Source organism: Pygocentrus nattereri, chromosome 18 (assembly GCF_015220715.1).
Source record: "Pygocentrus nattereri isolate fPygNat1 chromosome 18, fPygNat1.pri, whole genome shotgun sequence".
NCBI lineage: Eukaryota > Metazoa > Chordata > Actinopteri > Characiformes > Serrasalmidae > Pygocentrus > Pygocentrus nattereri.
This window is the reverse complement of record NC_051228.1, coordinates 7017321-7033676: the sequence shown is the minus strand read 5'-3', so window position 1 is coordinate 7033676 and position 16356 is coordinate 7017321. Positions and strand designations below refer to the sequence as shown.

The window sequence follows — 16356 nt, the reverse complement described above, 5'->3', positions numbered from 1 at the left end:
CTGTTGTCATTGCTATGGTGACCATCAGTCTGCTAGCCAACCTTCAGGGTTAAAGGGTAAATTAGCAGTTCTACATTAATTCCAACATTTAAGACACTTTCTTGTGTTGAATGATCAGCAGAGCTTTACTTTACCGCAAAGAGGGATTATTTTGCTTTTACCTAACAATCTAATTCTGCTGTGGAGCTGCAACAGGGCAGTAACAGAGACACATGTTGCTGACCCCTGGCTAGAATCTTTGTGCTCACTTTACATATAGATTATAGCGTGCATATGTCATGGCTTGATATTATGCTTTTTAGAGAGTTTTCCTGTGGACAATACATCCACATTTTACTTGTCCTAAACTTTTGGTGGCTGAAATTTGGGTGCATCCTCATTTATTATTGTATAATTCTCCAGGTGTTAAATATTGGTTATCATTATTAGCCCATTCCTTAGCCGTGCAAAGCCTTTTATCAGTATGTTGCAGTGCCTCTGCAGCGGTGGAGCACCCCTCTGCAGTGCAAAAAAGAGCTCAGTCAGGCCACCGGCTGCAGATCCACCCATAAACTCCCCTCTCTGTTGGTCTCTCTCTCTCTCTCTCCTGAACAGGTGCAGGACCTGGCCATCCGCTGCATCCAGAAGAACATCAAGAAGAACCGAGGCGTGAAGGGCTGGCCCTGGTGGAAGCTCTTCACCAATGTGCGTCCTCTCGTCGAAGTGCAGCTGACTGAGGAGCAGATCCGAGGCAAAGATGTGAGCCCATCTTTCTATTCGTCTGTGTGCCTTTTTGTCTGTCAGTCTCTATTATCGTTATTCCTGCACTGTCACTCTACAGACCTGTGGGCCAGGTATCTGAAGCTTCTTTCAAGCTCTCTGCCTGCCAGACACCAGGTCTGAACAGAGCCTTCAGCTCTAGTGATGACTAGAAAGATGTAGACACCCCTCTTCCACCCCCTCTGTTCGCCGGCGTGGTGCGCATTCCTCGCCGTTTGCTTTGGGGTTGATGTAATCTAACAGCTTTCGTGTCGGATCAGGCTGGGAGCGTAGACATCTCTTTGATTTTGGCTCCCCCGACGTCCTGATCCCGAACTTCGCTCAAAGCCATCCAGGCCTGAAAGTCCGCTGGTGGGTGGTTGTTTGCATTAGCCGAGTTTTCCCAGCGGCATGCTCCTATTTGAACAGTAGTCTGAATTCAGGCAGACCCACATGATGAAACAGGGCCTTCAGCTATCGGTTGAGGTGATGTCATCTGTGGAAGGAAGTGTGTGGAGTGTGGGGGGCTTTGATCAGGTCAGGCTTATCTGTCAAAGTTTATTGTTCTTTGTCCAGCTGAAGAGAGTCTTGGGTCAAAGGTCCTAAGTGTCTGCTTTAGCTGCTGCCTCCACCAAATTGCACAGTCCTGACAGCCAGTGTGGTGAAGCGTATCTCAGCTGAGATGTAACATGTGCTTTCTGGAATTGCAGGAGGAGATCCAGAATCTGAGAATGAAGTTCGAGAAGGTTGAGAAGGAGAGGAACGAGCTCAGGCTGAACACAGATCGGCTGGAGAGCAGGGTAAGACAAATGGCGCTTTCCATGGTGAAACATTTATGCAGCTTGTTGCAGGTTCTGAGCTACATGAAAGTGTAATTAAGTGTGATTAAGATTCTAAAATGCCAATAAGCTTGGCTCTAACATTATACGTTCTCACGTTCCAATGAGATGTCTGAAGTCTGTGCTCCACCAGGGGGCAGTGTAGAGCCAGCATCAGAGCTTCTTATCCGTTTAGTGTAAAAAAGACTACTGCAGCCAGCGCACCAGACGAGAAGCTCCATGCTGCCCTGGCAGAGGGCCTCTGGTGCAGGGTAGTAGATAAGTAATGTAGCTAGTAGTACGTAGTACGCATCACAGAAAAACAGCTATAAACATCAATCTCAGGCTCATTTTACTGTTTACTTGAATGGCTTCCCTATTATATTTATAACCCTCCTATATTACATTATAACATATCGCTAAACCTCATATGTCAATTTTGGCATTTTTCAGTTTTTGACATAATTTTAAAAAAGCTCTGTTGCCCTTTACAATGTGTATACATTTCTTGTTAAATGGATAAAAAAATGGCCAAAAAATATTGAATAATGTCTGGTTCCATTGACTTACATTGAAAGTAAAGCTTTTTTCCTACTCCTGCAAAGTGAGCATTTTGGAGATATGAGGTTTTGCTCTGATAGCAGTGATATATTACTTTATAATATTAATTACTTTCCTAAAAACAGTTTTAAATGAAATGAAAGAACATCAACAAAATCATTTTGAATCCAGGGTTTAAAGAGTAATCACAGTTGCATGTAGCCCAATTGATCCACTAGTTGGCAAGTTTAGTAGCTACGTAGTGATGTAGATCGTGATACAGCAGAACAAAGCAGAACAGAGGCTGGCACAAGCAGATGTTCATACTGCTGCTGTATTAATGTTAGTTAGCTAACAAGCTCGCTAGTCAAAGTTGGTTACTAGTAAATACGCAGTGTTATAGGGGAAGTGTTGTCTCTATCGCTGAGAGATGAACATCCCATTCAGTCCCTAACAATGCCTCAGCCATCCATGGCTGGGAGTCCAAAAGAGCATCCTTGGCCTTGGCCTCACTCTCTCTGGGTGGCTAGGATGACTGTCTCCCCAGTCACTCAACGTGTTGCTAGCTAATGAAGGCAGCTGTTAGCTGAGGGAACAGAATTGACATTTAAGGCTGTTGCATTACACAGTGTCCAAAAATCTGCATCACAGAGCACAATACAGAATTTTGCTCTTACTACATGAAGTCAAAGCCATATTGAAACTACAGAAAGCCTCAGTAAATCAGATGAACACAGAGGAAGGCAGTTAATCTTTAAGCTAACACTAGCCTTTTTAGTTCATATCGTTAGGCTCAAAAACAGCCAGTTTGTGAATGCAAAGCACGAAAAGTGATGCTAAGCACTTTATTTCATTTCATTTATGTGGCTAGGGTGTAAAAATGAACTTGCAACTGGTGTTTTTGGACTCGCCTACGGACCTCAAACAGGGAGGACTTCCCAACTGTCTTACTTTCTGTATGGCGATTGAAAGAGTTGACATATCATTGGCGTCATCAATTGAAGTTGCTCGAACGTCACCACATAAACCAAGCCTTATAGTTTGCTGCGGCTTTTATAGGGTTATAGCTTTGCAGCTTCACTTGACTCATGTTTCCTTCAAAGTCCATATCAGGAGTGACCAAAGCTGCTTATTTTGCAAATGGCAGAGGGGAATAGATGATTGAATGAGACAGAGCAGGACTATGTTATTGTGACCGAGGAGCATGTTTATGCTGGTGCCTCCAGATCACAGAGCTGTCGACAGAGCTCACGGATGAGAGGAACACCGGGGAGTCCGCGTCCCAGCTGCTGGAGACCGAGACGGCTGAGAGACTGCGTCTGGAGAAAGATATGAAGGAGCTGCAGGTAACGATCGAGCAATGCAGGCCTTCGACTCTCCTTTTCAACCACAGCTACTGACTTTCACTGCAGAGGGTAGAGTTCCAGGGCAGCACAGTGGAACTCTGCTTATTAGCTTTAGAGCTCTAAGGCAACAAAGCTGACATTGTACTTGCAATAATGTACTCAAAGTAATGTCCTTGAAATTGCTTCTGCAAAGCATCACCGAATAAATGTTTCAAACTAGTCTGACAAAATCACAGAGGACAGTTGCTCTATTGTAATGATGTTGTTTGTAGCTATGATATGTTCTATTATGCTGCTTGTTTTGGCTCTGATTCCAGGCAAAGTTTGATGCGATGAAAAAGCAGATGGAGTCTATGGAGATGGAGGTGATGGAGGCGCGGCTCATCAGGGCGTCAGAGCTCAACGGCGAGATGGATGACGACGATGATGAAGCTGGTAATAAATGACTAAGTTTCGTCTTCACAAATCATAACAAACACCTGCTTTACAACAGAGGTCAATAACTCTCTCTGTTAAATCAGGTTTAGATACGTTTGGATGTAGATTGATCCTAATGCGCATGCACGCGAAACGTAAATGGCCTACTGCCTGAATATGGAGAAAGTAATGGTAGCAAGCACCACCAAACGATCACCACTGCCACTTTTACTGCTTACTGAAGTAATAACTGCTTTATATTCTTGATATATACAGGCAGATGCAGACGTTTTAACACATGCTCTACAGAGAACAAACTTAAATATATATTATATGTATTTTTCTTTCATTTTTTAAACAAACATTAGTGCACAATATCTATTTATTTGCCTATTTTAACATAATGGGAAAAAAGTCTAAAATGTGCAATAAGTTTTGCACAGGCTACATTTTATATATAAATCTAGTAATGTTTTATATATAAACAGTAATGGTGCATTAAAACGTGGAAAAGTGTGTTCTCTGTAGAGGATGTTATTTTTACATTACATAATTTATATGTGAGTGTGTGTGTGTGTGTGTGTGTGTGTATATATATATACACTTTTTTCTTTGTTTTTTATTATTTTTATTAGCTTAGTTTAACCAAATGGAAAAAAACCCATAACATTTTAAATGTGCCATATGTTTTTTATATAATGTTTACATTATATATTTGATTTTTTTTCTCCAAATATGTTAAATTCAACATGTAAACAGTAATTGTGCATTCAAATGAAAATTCTTATTTACAACATAGCATGTAATTTGACTGGGTTGCCAAAACATTTGCATGTGAGTGGGTATTTCAGTCAACTATAAGGTCTGCAATTTTACATACAAGTTTACTCATAAACAACCTGAAAAAATCTATATGAGTGGAAAGAGAGAAGATAATGTGATCACTTTCTATTATTCTTGTGTCCTGTAATAATAAGAGCTAATCACATTACAGTCAAATAGGGAAATTAACCACCAAATTAACCATTGTGTTCTTCAGAAAAGATACAAATAAACAGTAATTGTGCATTCAGATGTTCAGAAGTGTGTTCTCTGTAGACGATGTGTTAACGTATTTACAGTACTTTAATCGGGGTGCCCAAACTTTTGCATATGACCGTATATATTATTTGTTTCTTCCCCTGAAAAGTGATAGTTTTCATGTTACTGATTCCAGATATGTCACAAAGAAATGAATTGTCCTAAAAGGGCCGCCTCCATCAGAAGAGAGTCCCTGACTGCTTAAGTAATCACAAATGGGGCCAAGCATTAAAATAGCTACAAAAACCGCCCATTTTTAAGTGATTGTTTTTGTGATGTCACAAAATCCATCCTGTTTACATATATTCTCCTATTCGGCCCGTAACAGTTCAGCCCCACCAATTTACACTGAACTTAGCCTTACAGCCGAGAATGATTTTAGAATGAGGCACAATGTGAGTAACATGTCACCTACATACTGTCATATACAAAGTTTTGCACACCCCGGTTAAAGTTTTGCTTTGTTTATTTTGAAAGCATACACTTCTGCACATTTTAACACACAATTACTGTATATTTACTAAAATGAACTGATTGGGGGGAAAAAAATCTACAAAAAAGTAGCTTTTGCGAAAGTTATGGCACATTTTATATTTCATTTTATATTTTTTCAGTATGTTAAACGTAGCAAATATTTAGAAATTGTGCACTAAAATTTGCAGAATAAATTTATATTTAAGTCCTGTAGAGAATATATTAACTTAATTTTATTTAGAAAATCAATAAAACATGTAATTTAACCAAAGTGTTCAGACTTAATGGCTTAGTAACAAAAATATTCATTTTAATTCTAAGAGAGGTTGGCAAATGGTCAAGTAAAAACTACATAAACATTAGTGGACAGTGGTGGGCAAGAGATTAAAGCTAAGAAAATTTGAACATTTCTTAAGAAGATAGATGGTTCTCTAGCTATAAAGGCATAATAAATGGGCTCATCTGTAGGCTTGAATATACAGCTTTTCTGACAGGAGCTTTATTATTGAAATGTAGTTAAGTGCTGCTTGGCCTTTTCCCATTCAGGGAGAACTGTCAGAGAAATCAGAGCTCCATATCATAAAAAGCTGTCATTTCTCAGTCTATACACTCTTTATGTGCAAACGAAACATCTGTAATAGAGTAAGGAAATGGACACTTTCTGTGGTGTCTGACAAATCCACCGAGGCATGGATTCTCTAATGGGCTTCACATCTCAGGCTGGTTCTAGGGATGTTTTGAAGGCAAACGCTTAGTGTTCAGTCAGATAACACCCACTCCTCTCTGGGGAAGTCTTCCTCCTTCCTTTTGTGAGATGATGACAGCGGTGGTAGGATACAGTCTGATAATCTAGAATGAACATGAACTTTTGTACTTAGTGTGTAGTTTATTGAGGACTAGTAGTAAGTTTGAGTGTGTTGGCGACTGCGGTGATATCGTTATCTGTGATTTTGTTTGTGTACGCGTTACAGGCGGTGAGTGGAAGCTGAAGTACGACAGAGCTATCAGAGAAGCAGAGTTCACTAAGAAGAGATTACATCAGGAGTTTGATGACAAGTTGGAGACAGAGCAGCAGAACAAGAGGCATCTAGAGAGAAAAGTAGGTTTCTGGCTCCACACAACTCAGTATGTGCTGCATCTCAGATAACTTGCGTTGCACACTGCACCATAAACCCGATGCCTGTGCACATGGGGAGGAATCATGTGAGGAATTATGTTTCCATTATGATTCTGGCTTTGTCCACAACAAGTCTCAGAACATTTGTCTTCCAGCTGTTCTGCTTTTCTGCTTTTTTCAACTTTTTGCAAACAAGTCAGTTCTACTATTTTATAAAAGACTATTAGACCAGTCCAACTTGTGTTTCGAAGCACAAATTAGCCTAGAACTATGCTTGGTAAGCTAAATTTGCTTGTGTTTTAGCCAAAAAGTCAGAGACACACATAACTGCAAGCAACTTGTGGAAGAACCGTTCTTTAATTTCAGTTGTGCTATGCACCTCTACAGATTAACATAAGCAAGCGGGGACCCCCTTTTTGAAATACACCCATTTTTTAATGATTTACTTACAATGGTATGTGAATGCAGCATTAGGAGTCTAGCCCAAGGACAGCAACAAAGCACTGTATAGTCAAATATTTCATCACAGCAGAGATGAAAGCAGCTGTTTTGTGTAGTTTTGCGTTAGCAGTCATCATCAGCATCATTAACCTCCAGATAGGGTCACGCTAGCAGTTGGGACAGCAAAGAATCCCAGACGACCCTGTCCCCCGCAACTTCCTCCAGCTCTTTCCAGGGGACCCCAAGCCACTCCCAGGCCAACTTGGAGATATAATCCCTCCAGAGGGTCCTAGGACAACCCTGGGGGCTTGTCCCAGTAGGCTGCTCTCCTCTCAATGCGTGATTAAAGCGATTGTTGCAGCTTGTCCATGTACATGAACAAGGACGCTGGACTTTATTGTCTGATGTAGTAAATGTGCACATCGCCTTTTTGCCAGTCATTTAATTTGATCACACGTAGTCACTATAGATGTATTGGAGCTACATGGAAATGCCAGGTGGAAACACCTGTTCTCCTGTGACCCGATCACTCGAGACAGAAATTAAGACAAAGCCTGAGCAGGTTTCATTGGTACAGCAGCAGAGAGGTAAAACCTTTATTCTTCGGTGTGCTGGGAGTCTGTGTTATCCACGATGCTGTCACTGCTGCCCCAGGACTTGGGTCCAGCCCATCAAGTGGAATTGCTTTTGAGATTGTTAAGGCAGTTTGTAAAGATGTACCATTGGGCTTGACTTCAGTGACCGTTTTCGGTGGTAACGCTTTGCTTGAACCCTACATAACATTCACAGAACCATGCCATAAACAAGCTATCATAGCATCAAACATTATTATTATCAAACATTGTTATTATACTGAACAGAGTTACATTACTGTAATCTGTCTCGACATCGTATAACAGTGTATGACGTTTGGCCTGGCGATGTCATTGTTATGTAGGATTCATCTGAACTGCTACAGTGGGCCTCACTGTAGCAGAAGGCCACCATGCTTTAGCTTATTTCTCTACTGATCCAGTAATGCTATTTCATTCACTCTAAGCATGACAGTCTTCCGTAGCGCAACTTTAACATGCTATGAAGCTGATGCTCCCCATGTACTCTCCACCCATACAGCTAACTGACCTACAGGCGGATTACGAGGAGAGCCAGCGCTCTCTGCAGCAGGCAAAAAAGAAGAGTCAGAGACTCATGGCTGAGCTCCAGGACACCAAGCTGCACCTGGAAGGACAGCAGAGCCGCAACCACGAGCTGGAGAAGAAACAGAGGAAGTGAGTTACGTGTGTCTCATGCACAATTCAGCAGTAGTATCTCTTTCTGCTTGTTGTAGCTGCCTTCTGAAATGTATTTAGCAGCAGGGGCCTGCACAGAGGGGATGTATACTATCGATCCTACTGGTGTCTCTCAGTTTGAATGTTAAATATGAACGAGAATAAAAGGCACTAGTTTCAATTCATAAGGCATTTGTGCTATGAGCAAGGACACTCTTAGTTTAGGGCTGGAGGTTTGAGGCTAACAAACACTAAAAGTCAATATTCACCCAAATCTTTTGTGTAAGTACATCTTCAGGACTTCTCTCAAGTGTAGGACGTGTCCTGGTTACTCAAAATAAAACCAATAATCAGAATCCGAAATGTTTATTTCCCAATTTAACATATTGAGGATAAAAAACGTTTGGCAAATGATTTGCTGAAAAATGAAAAATTTCCTCTGTAGAAAATTTGCTAATTTATTTTCACTTGGAAAATCAGCAAAACGTTATTTGACTGAAGGTGTTAAGACTTTTCCCTATAATTTTATTTAGATGCAATTCCTATTTTGTAATGAAGCCTTTCAAGGCTTTCTAATGTATGAAATATTACATCATCTTCAAAAGGCATTGCATGGTTTGTTATGGTCCATTTGAACCATTCTGCCTTCGAAAACTCTGATTACTCCATAACAATAAAAAATAATTGGTATGTTACTTGATTACAAATACAGTCACTAGTCACAGTCTTAGTTGTATCACATTACAGAGAGCAGATGTACAGACGCTCTCCTTATACAAGAGCTCTGAATAGGGGGGCTTCAAGAGAGGCCCTCAAGGCTAGCAAACCCAATCGATATCTCTAAGCAGGAGTGAAGGGATGAAAGGGAAGATGGCAGAGGTCAAGCATAAGCGCCACTTTCTAAATTCAGATGAGCCACCGTGAGCCTGCTTCCCCGAGCAGTGTGCTCATGATTAGTGTGCTCATGATTAGTGTGCAGGTTTAAATGAACAGCCCTCTGTTAACACTAGAGGTGAGCGCTGATAATGAGGTTGGCATGAAAACAACTGCGGACTGATGCTACAGAAGGAGAGAGAGCGTGGCCTTTCTACTGAAGGCTTTTCTCTTTTGAGGTGTTGTGAGGAGAATACATGGTGTGGTTTACTTCAATATAAGAGGTCATGTAGTTCTTCTCTGTAATTAGGAATAAACTAGAGCCTGACTGATGTGGACGCTTTGTTACCACTACCAATTTTAAGGAACTAACAAATAATATAACCAATGCTATAAGCAGAAGTACTGAGCAGAAGTCAAAGAACCCCAATTTAACCTTTTAAAATCCCAGACTTGTTATGTACCAAAGCTTATTGTACAGTAACTACAGGGAATCCAGTGCAGACTTTTGGTTGAGCTTTTCTCAGGTCTTTAGGGGTTTGCAACATGCGCTTCCAGAGCTGCACACGACTATTTTACTGCCCTGTTGCGGCTCCACAGCAGAATTAGATTTGTAGGTAAATAATTTTGCTGATCGTTCAACATAGTTTTAACAATAAATCGTCTTGAATGCTGGAGTTAATGTAGAACTGCTACTTCACCCTTTAAGGTTGGCTCACCGGCTCCTGGTCACCATAGCAACGATACCAATCTCGCCTACCTATTAGCTAAGGAAAAGGCAAAGAGAAAGATTTAAGATGAACATTGATCATTTGGAGACAAATGTACTTAAATTGCATTTATAATCACTCTAGCTGGTTTCCTGATACATTTAATCTGGAATGAGAAACTGTCAAATACTAAAGTTGCAAAGCTAATGTCAGCTTCTCATTTGCCAGCTTCTCATTCAAATTTTCCTGTTCCACCTTAAATGGCGCAGCAGTTACATTCTGGCACCTCAGACACCATTGAAGGTGAAACGGGAAAATTCGAACAAGAACCTGGCGAATGAGAAGCGACTTCAGTCTCATAAAAAGTCGAGCGTTGAGAGACATTTCACAAGAAACTATTCCACTTTTGTGGAGAAGTTTCCTGCCAGAGATGCGAGAATAGTGACTATAGCTGAGCTAAAGCGTAAAGCTAAACAAAGTAAATCCATGTTTTCATTTTTTTTTCTTCATTTTTTATAGCCTATACTAGCACATACAGCATTAGAGCATACGGAGACATATTTACAGTCCAAATGGGCATAAAATTTTGTGGCTCCCCAGGTGGTTTGAAAAAAAGCAGAACTTATATTGAACAGAAAATTACACAGCATTTTTCAGCGTTTAGTTTGTCCACTTTTTACCTTTATTACTGCTTCCGTTATTTTCAGGATATTCAATTTCTGTTTTACAAGGAAATCTGCAGACACACCTCCAAAGTTCAGTCTTAGACGTTGGTTGTATTTCCTGCTTCTCACGATCCAAATAATCTCAATTACAGGTTTAAACTCCTCAATTTGTAAACTCTCCACATCTCAGATGTCCAGTTTTGGTGTTCTAGTGCAAATTTTCTTCTATTCCTTTTCTCAGTAAGAGTTTCTTGACAGCTACACATCCTTTCTTCTCACAGTGGAAGGATGAGCTATGGATGTTTTCAGATCTGAAGCAGCTTGATTTTCTCCTCTCTCTCAAATATGGAAGCTTTGAGTATTGTTTTTCTGACGGGGACAGGTTTTGGTGTCTACCAGTTCTTCCAGGTGGTTTTTAAGAGCCTCATTTGTTTTGTTTTCTGTTGACTTTGACTCTTCTTTATACAAGAGGATGATCTTATATCTAAACTCCTTGTGAAATGATGAAATATCATGAAATGTCTTCTCTTTAACCTTGTGTGAGGCAGCTTAGGTGAGTTTGGGTTGCTTTTGTAGATGTGTTTCTTTGAGGTGGAACATAATGTCAGTGACACCTTTGGGAACTTACTGCTGGAGGTGTTTGTGTAATTTTCTGTTAAATAAATGTTTCCTGCTCTCATTTGGGCACTGTAAAGTGTAGAAGTAAAATAACTTGTGTATGTGTGGGGCAGGTTTGATCTGGAGCAAAACCAGGCTCAGGATGAAGTGCAGAGAGAGAGGAGTCAGCGGGAGAAGCTGTCCAGAGAGAGAGACGTGCTGACCGGAGAAGTGTTTACACTCAGACAGCAGCTGCAGGTAAGTCATGTGTCTCACCTGAGGGCATAGGAACCATTGTATGTGGGGAGGGACATACATGGGGGAAATGATTACTGCTACAACAAATATTTGAGAAAATATGATATTAATAAATTTGATAATTGAAATTTTTAAAAACAGAAAAGCAATTTGAATAACTAGTATTTTCCTTCTGCTTTGTTTATTGAAAATTAAGTAAAACTAAACTGAGGTTCCTTCAACTGACAGCATTGATTGAACAATTTATTTATCAGTTTATGACTGATTAGTTAAATGTTTGCATCCCTAATGTAGGATAAGAACCTGCAGCTGTGATTGCGTGTCTATAGGTCACCTCCTTAATCTCTTGGTTCCCCCTGTAGGATAAGGAGGTGGAGCTATGTGGGCTGAATGTGAAGCTGGAGCAGCTGGAGGCGGAGCTCCAGGATCTTTCCTCTCAGGAGTCAAAGGACGAGGCCTCGCTGGCCAAACTCAAGAAGCAGCTCCGCGAATTGGAAGCGAAGGTCAAAGATCAGGAAGAGGAGTTGGACGAACAGGCCGGAACAATCCAAATGCTGGAGCAGGTAGGAGACAGTGAGATGGAAGCCTGAGCTTTAAGTATTTATGAAGAATCAGATTAGAAGAACCTGCTCAAGCTCCATTGAGACGGTTTACTTCATTAGGCAATAACAGTAAAATATTACAGAATTATAATTTTTTCTAAGCTTGGAAAAACAACTGTGAACAGCACACAGACTCCACTGGGAGGGTTTAGTCTAGAAAACAGAGCTGTGTTTGTGTGACAGGCCAAGTTGCGTCTCGAGATGGAGATGGAGAGGCTGAGGCAGACGCACTCGAAAGAGATTGAGAGCAAGGATGAAGAGGTGGAAGAGATCAGACAGTCCTGCAGTAAGAAGGTAAGACAGTCTGAATCATACTCTCATCTCTCACCTCTGGCTTTTTTGATGGCACTTTTGATGCCTTTTCAACTACCGGGATTTTTGAAAATGTGTATACTCTACTTTGGAAGCATCCTGCTGAGGTGTGTATTTCCATGTGTGGTGTGATGTACCCCACAGCTGAAGCAGATGGAAGTACAGTTGGAGGAGGAGTACGATGATAAGCAGAGGGTTCTGAGAGAGAAGAGAGATCTGGAAAATAAACTGCTCAGTGCTCAGGAACAGGTACAGTCCAGTGACTCTTACCATTCAAAGTATGGATTGTTAGCCCACATCATGACAGACATCTGTGTCATTGCTGTGTCTCAGTTCAAGCACTATGTACTGTATTATTAGATTTTATACTTTACTGTCTAGCAAAAATAAAAGTTTTTAATTTATATAGCAGCTTTCTGAAACTTAAGGAGTCATCCTCCTCTGCCACAATGCATAATCCCTCTTAGCCCATGGTCCGTTCATCCTCCTCTCCCACAATGCATAGTCTCTCTTAGCCCATGGCCCAGTCATCCTCCTTTGTCGCGATGCATAATGTCTCCTAGCCCATGGCCCAATCACCCTCCTCTGATGCAGTATGTAGTCTCTTAGCCCATGGCCCAGTCACCCTCCTCTGCTGCAGTACGTAGTCTTTTAGCCCATGGCCAAGTCATCCTCCTCTGCTGCAGTACGTAGTCTCTTAGCCCATGGCCCAGTCATCCTCCTCTGCCGCAGTATGTAGTCTCTTAGCCCATAGCACAGTCATCCTCCTCTGCCGCAGTACGTAGTCTTTTAGCCCATGGCCTAGTCATCCTCCTCTGCCGCAGTACGTAGTCTTTTAGCCCATGGCCCAGTCATCCTCCTGTGCCGCAGTATGTAGTCTCTTAGCCCATGGCCCAGTCATCCTCCTCTGCCGCAGTACGTAGTCTTTTAGCCCATGGCCTAGTCATCCTCCTTTGCCGCAGTACGTAGTCTTTTAGCCCATGGCCTAGTCATCCTCCTCTGCCGCAGTACGTAGTCTTTTAGCCCATGGCCTAGTCATCCTCCAGGTTATAAACAAGTCGCAAACCTACCAAAAGTAATACAATACTAACAACAATTTGGTGTAATATCCACACAGTGTCCTTACACCACAGGTGACAACACACACACACACACACACACTAGTGTCTGGATTTTAGTAGAGTTTGGTCAGACTCAAATCAAACATTAATGTTTTGAACTAAATAGTCTTGACTAGTATTTATCATTGTTGTGCCTCAGTAGGCTCCATACAAACAACTGACAATTCTAAAATGTTGAAATACCTTCTAATGTTTGTACTATGTAGCTATAATGTAGCTTCATTGATTATTATTGTGGTTTAAAAAAATCCTGATTTGTATATCGTGTGTGCTCAGGTGAGCCAAAGGGATGTGGAGACGGAGAGGCGTCTAAAAAAAGATCTCAAGCGCACCAAGGTCCTGCTGGCCGATGCTCAGGTCATGCTGGACCATCTGAAGAACAATGCGCCGAGCAAGAGGGAGATAACTCAACTCAAGAACCAGGTGGGCTGTGAGCAGGGGCTTGATTTGTACCTTGATGTTGCTTAATGCTACATTGCTGTGGTCTAGAATTGGTGTCAAGACCTTAACGTCACTGTTTGGGATTGTTTTGATCATGAGATCCAAAAAAATGAACTTCAAAGTCTGATGTGTCAAAATTTATCATTGTCATTCCTTCAATCATGAAAAAAAAATCCAAACAACTTGTAAGAATCTCCTGAGAAGAATGGAAGCTGTGGGTTAAAGTGGTTAAAGTGGACACACTAAATACTGATAATATATTATTGTTAGTAAGTTTTAGTATGGTTTTTTTTTTTTTTTGCTTTGTTTTTTGATGTTGAAAAATTAATATCTTGTGCTCACTGACTGATTTGCCTGTAAATGAATTGAGTACTATTAAATATTACTACATGCACCCACCAATCCAGAGTTCCCTCATGACAGTGTTTGACATAAAACCTTCAATACATAAATTCAGTACAACATACTGCATACGGTGCACAAGCAGCAGGGCTTCAGTCTCAACCACTGTGGATGGTGTAAAGGATCAAATTGGGGGAACGCATTAACAACATTAAACAAATAGCAGCGTTAATAATTTATCACATTAATGCATTATTAATATGTTAAATTTAACATCCTGAATAAATGCATAAAACATACATAGCCGTACCGTTGCCTGCCCAGATGAATACAGTGAATATAGAGCATGAAGATGTAACTTCAGAACAGATTGTTTCCCAGTCCAGTCTTTAGGGATGCCCAGACAGTCCACATTTATCCCAGCTGCCAGCAGTATTCTTGATTTTCTTGGTTAAGGTGTGTTGGAACTGGGATGATATGTAGAAAGTCTGGGGCTTCTCCATGCATGGATTGGAGCGCTGCAGGTGAATTTGATGTGTTTTAAAGTGCTTAAAGGGTAAAGGGGAAGTGGAGGTTTGACATTGTACATGACTGTATTTGTCTGTTTACTGGCAGCTGGAGGAGTCAGAGTTCACCTCTGCAACTGCTGTGAAAGCTCGCAAGTCAATGGAGCTGGAGATTGAGGACTTGCATATCCAGATGGAGGACATATCCAAGGCCAAGATGTCTGTGAGTCAATAGAGGGTTTTCCTCCACCTTTGTTGTGCAAATTTGGAAATTGTGCTGGAAAAAAAGCTGGATGGAAAAGCCAGCAACTCCCAAAAATGCATACATATTGCAATAAATTTCCTTGGATAATGGAGAAATTTGGTAGTGAAAACTGATTTGTTTTCAAATAAGTGATACTGTCACATATTTCCGCTCCATCTGATGATAACAAACAGTAGCTTATCGGCCACTATATACTAAATAGTATACCACAAATAGTACTATTACGTTGTTTAACATACCACTTAGGCCAGGGGTCGGCAACCCAAATGTTAAATAGAGCCATTTTGCCCTTTCAGCAAAAATCAAGCCACCTTGGGAGCCACAATATTTTATGTCCATTTTCCTGTCTTGGCGGGAAACGTCTCAGTATGTGCTGATGTACTAATGTAGGATAAAATATAAATATATATGTATAGGAAGGTCCAGACTTTGCTCTGCTTTGAACTTTAACTCAGCTACTATAGCTGCTTTTCTCGCATCTCCGGCAGGAAACTTTTTCAAAAGTGGAATCATTTTTTTGTAAAATGTCTCTCTATGTTAAATTTTCTACGAAGCTTCTCATTCCCCAGCTTCTTTTTCAGTTTTTTCCGTTCCACCTTGGTGCCTTTTGAAAACCATAAATAAATGCAAGATTAGATGAAAAAGTCCATTCGTCTCCAAATTAGCAGCCTTGGGGCAGTCGTGGGCTGGAGGTTAGGGATCTGGCCCTGTGACCAGAAGGTTGCCGGTTCAATCCCCAGTGCCGACAGTCCATGACTGAGGTATCCTTGAGCAAGACACCTAACCCCCAACTGCTCCCCGCGCGCCGTGGATAGGGCTGCCCAACGCTCCGGGCAAGTGTGCTCACTGCCCCCTAGTGTGTGTGTGTGTTCACTAGTGTGTATGTGGTGTTTCACTTCACGGATGGGTTAAATGCAGGGGTGGAATTTCCCCAGTTGTGGGATCAAAAAAAGTATCACTTAAATCTTTCTCTTTGCCTTTTCATTAGTCGGTAGCTAGTCGAGACTGTTGTCTGTGTTGCTATGGTGGCCAGCAGTCTGTGCGCCAGCCTTCAGGGTTAAAGGGTGAATCAGCAGTTCTACATTAACTCCAGCGTTTAAGATCATTTATTTTTAGAACGATCAGCAGAGCTTTATTTTACTGCAATTTATTTTTACGTACAAATCTGATTCTGCTGTGGAGCTGCAACAGGGCACCTGACTTAGTACAATAACATTTGAATTGGGGCAGCGCTACATCCGGACTGCCCAGTGTCTTTGAACTGTTCGGGCTACAGGCGCCTGTTAGATCCTCCATGCATGTTAGATTCTTGTCTCATGCCATATAGTGCATTGATGTGCTGTTATGTATAGGACTTGGCGCATTAAAAGAACGGAAAGCCAGTCAGTTCTTATTGTCTTTTACTGACTTTTCTGAAACGTTTGA

The 16356-nt window shown here is 41.2% G+C and overlaps 1 protein-coding gene across 11 annotated transcripts in view; it reads left to right on the top strand.

Annotated features, from left to right (window-relative positions):
* Positions 1-16356, top strand: part of myo18aa (myosin XVIIIAa) — a 151972-nt gene that overhangs the window by 105641 nt on the left and 29975 nt on the right. For all 11 annotated transcript variants that reach the window (XM_037547605.1, XM_037547598.1, XM_037547600.1 and 8 more), the window contains 12 exons: positions 595-738; positions 1449-1538; positions 3323-3442; positions 3760-3877; positions 6385-6512; positions 8085-8239; positions 11219-11342; positions 11705-11905; positions 12128-12238; positions 12401-12505; positions 13654-13800; positions 14776-14889. In XM_037547605.1, coding sequence (XP_037403502.1) covers positions 595-738; positions 1449-1538; positions 3323-3442; positions 3760-3877; positions 6385-6512; positions 8085-8239; positions 11219-11342; positions 11705-11905; positions 12128-12238; positions 12401-12505; positions 13654-13800; positions 14776-14889 — 1557 coding nt within the window. The remainder of the gene's footprint in view (positions 1-594; positions 739-1448; positions 1539-3322; positions 3443-3759; positions 3878-6384; positions 6513-8084; positions 8240-11218; positions 11343-11704; positions 11906-12127; positions 12239-12400; positions 12506-13653; positions 13801-14775; positions 14890-16356) is intronic.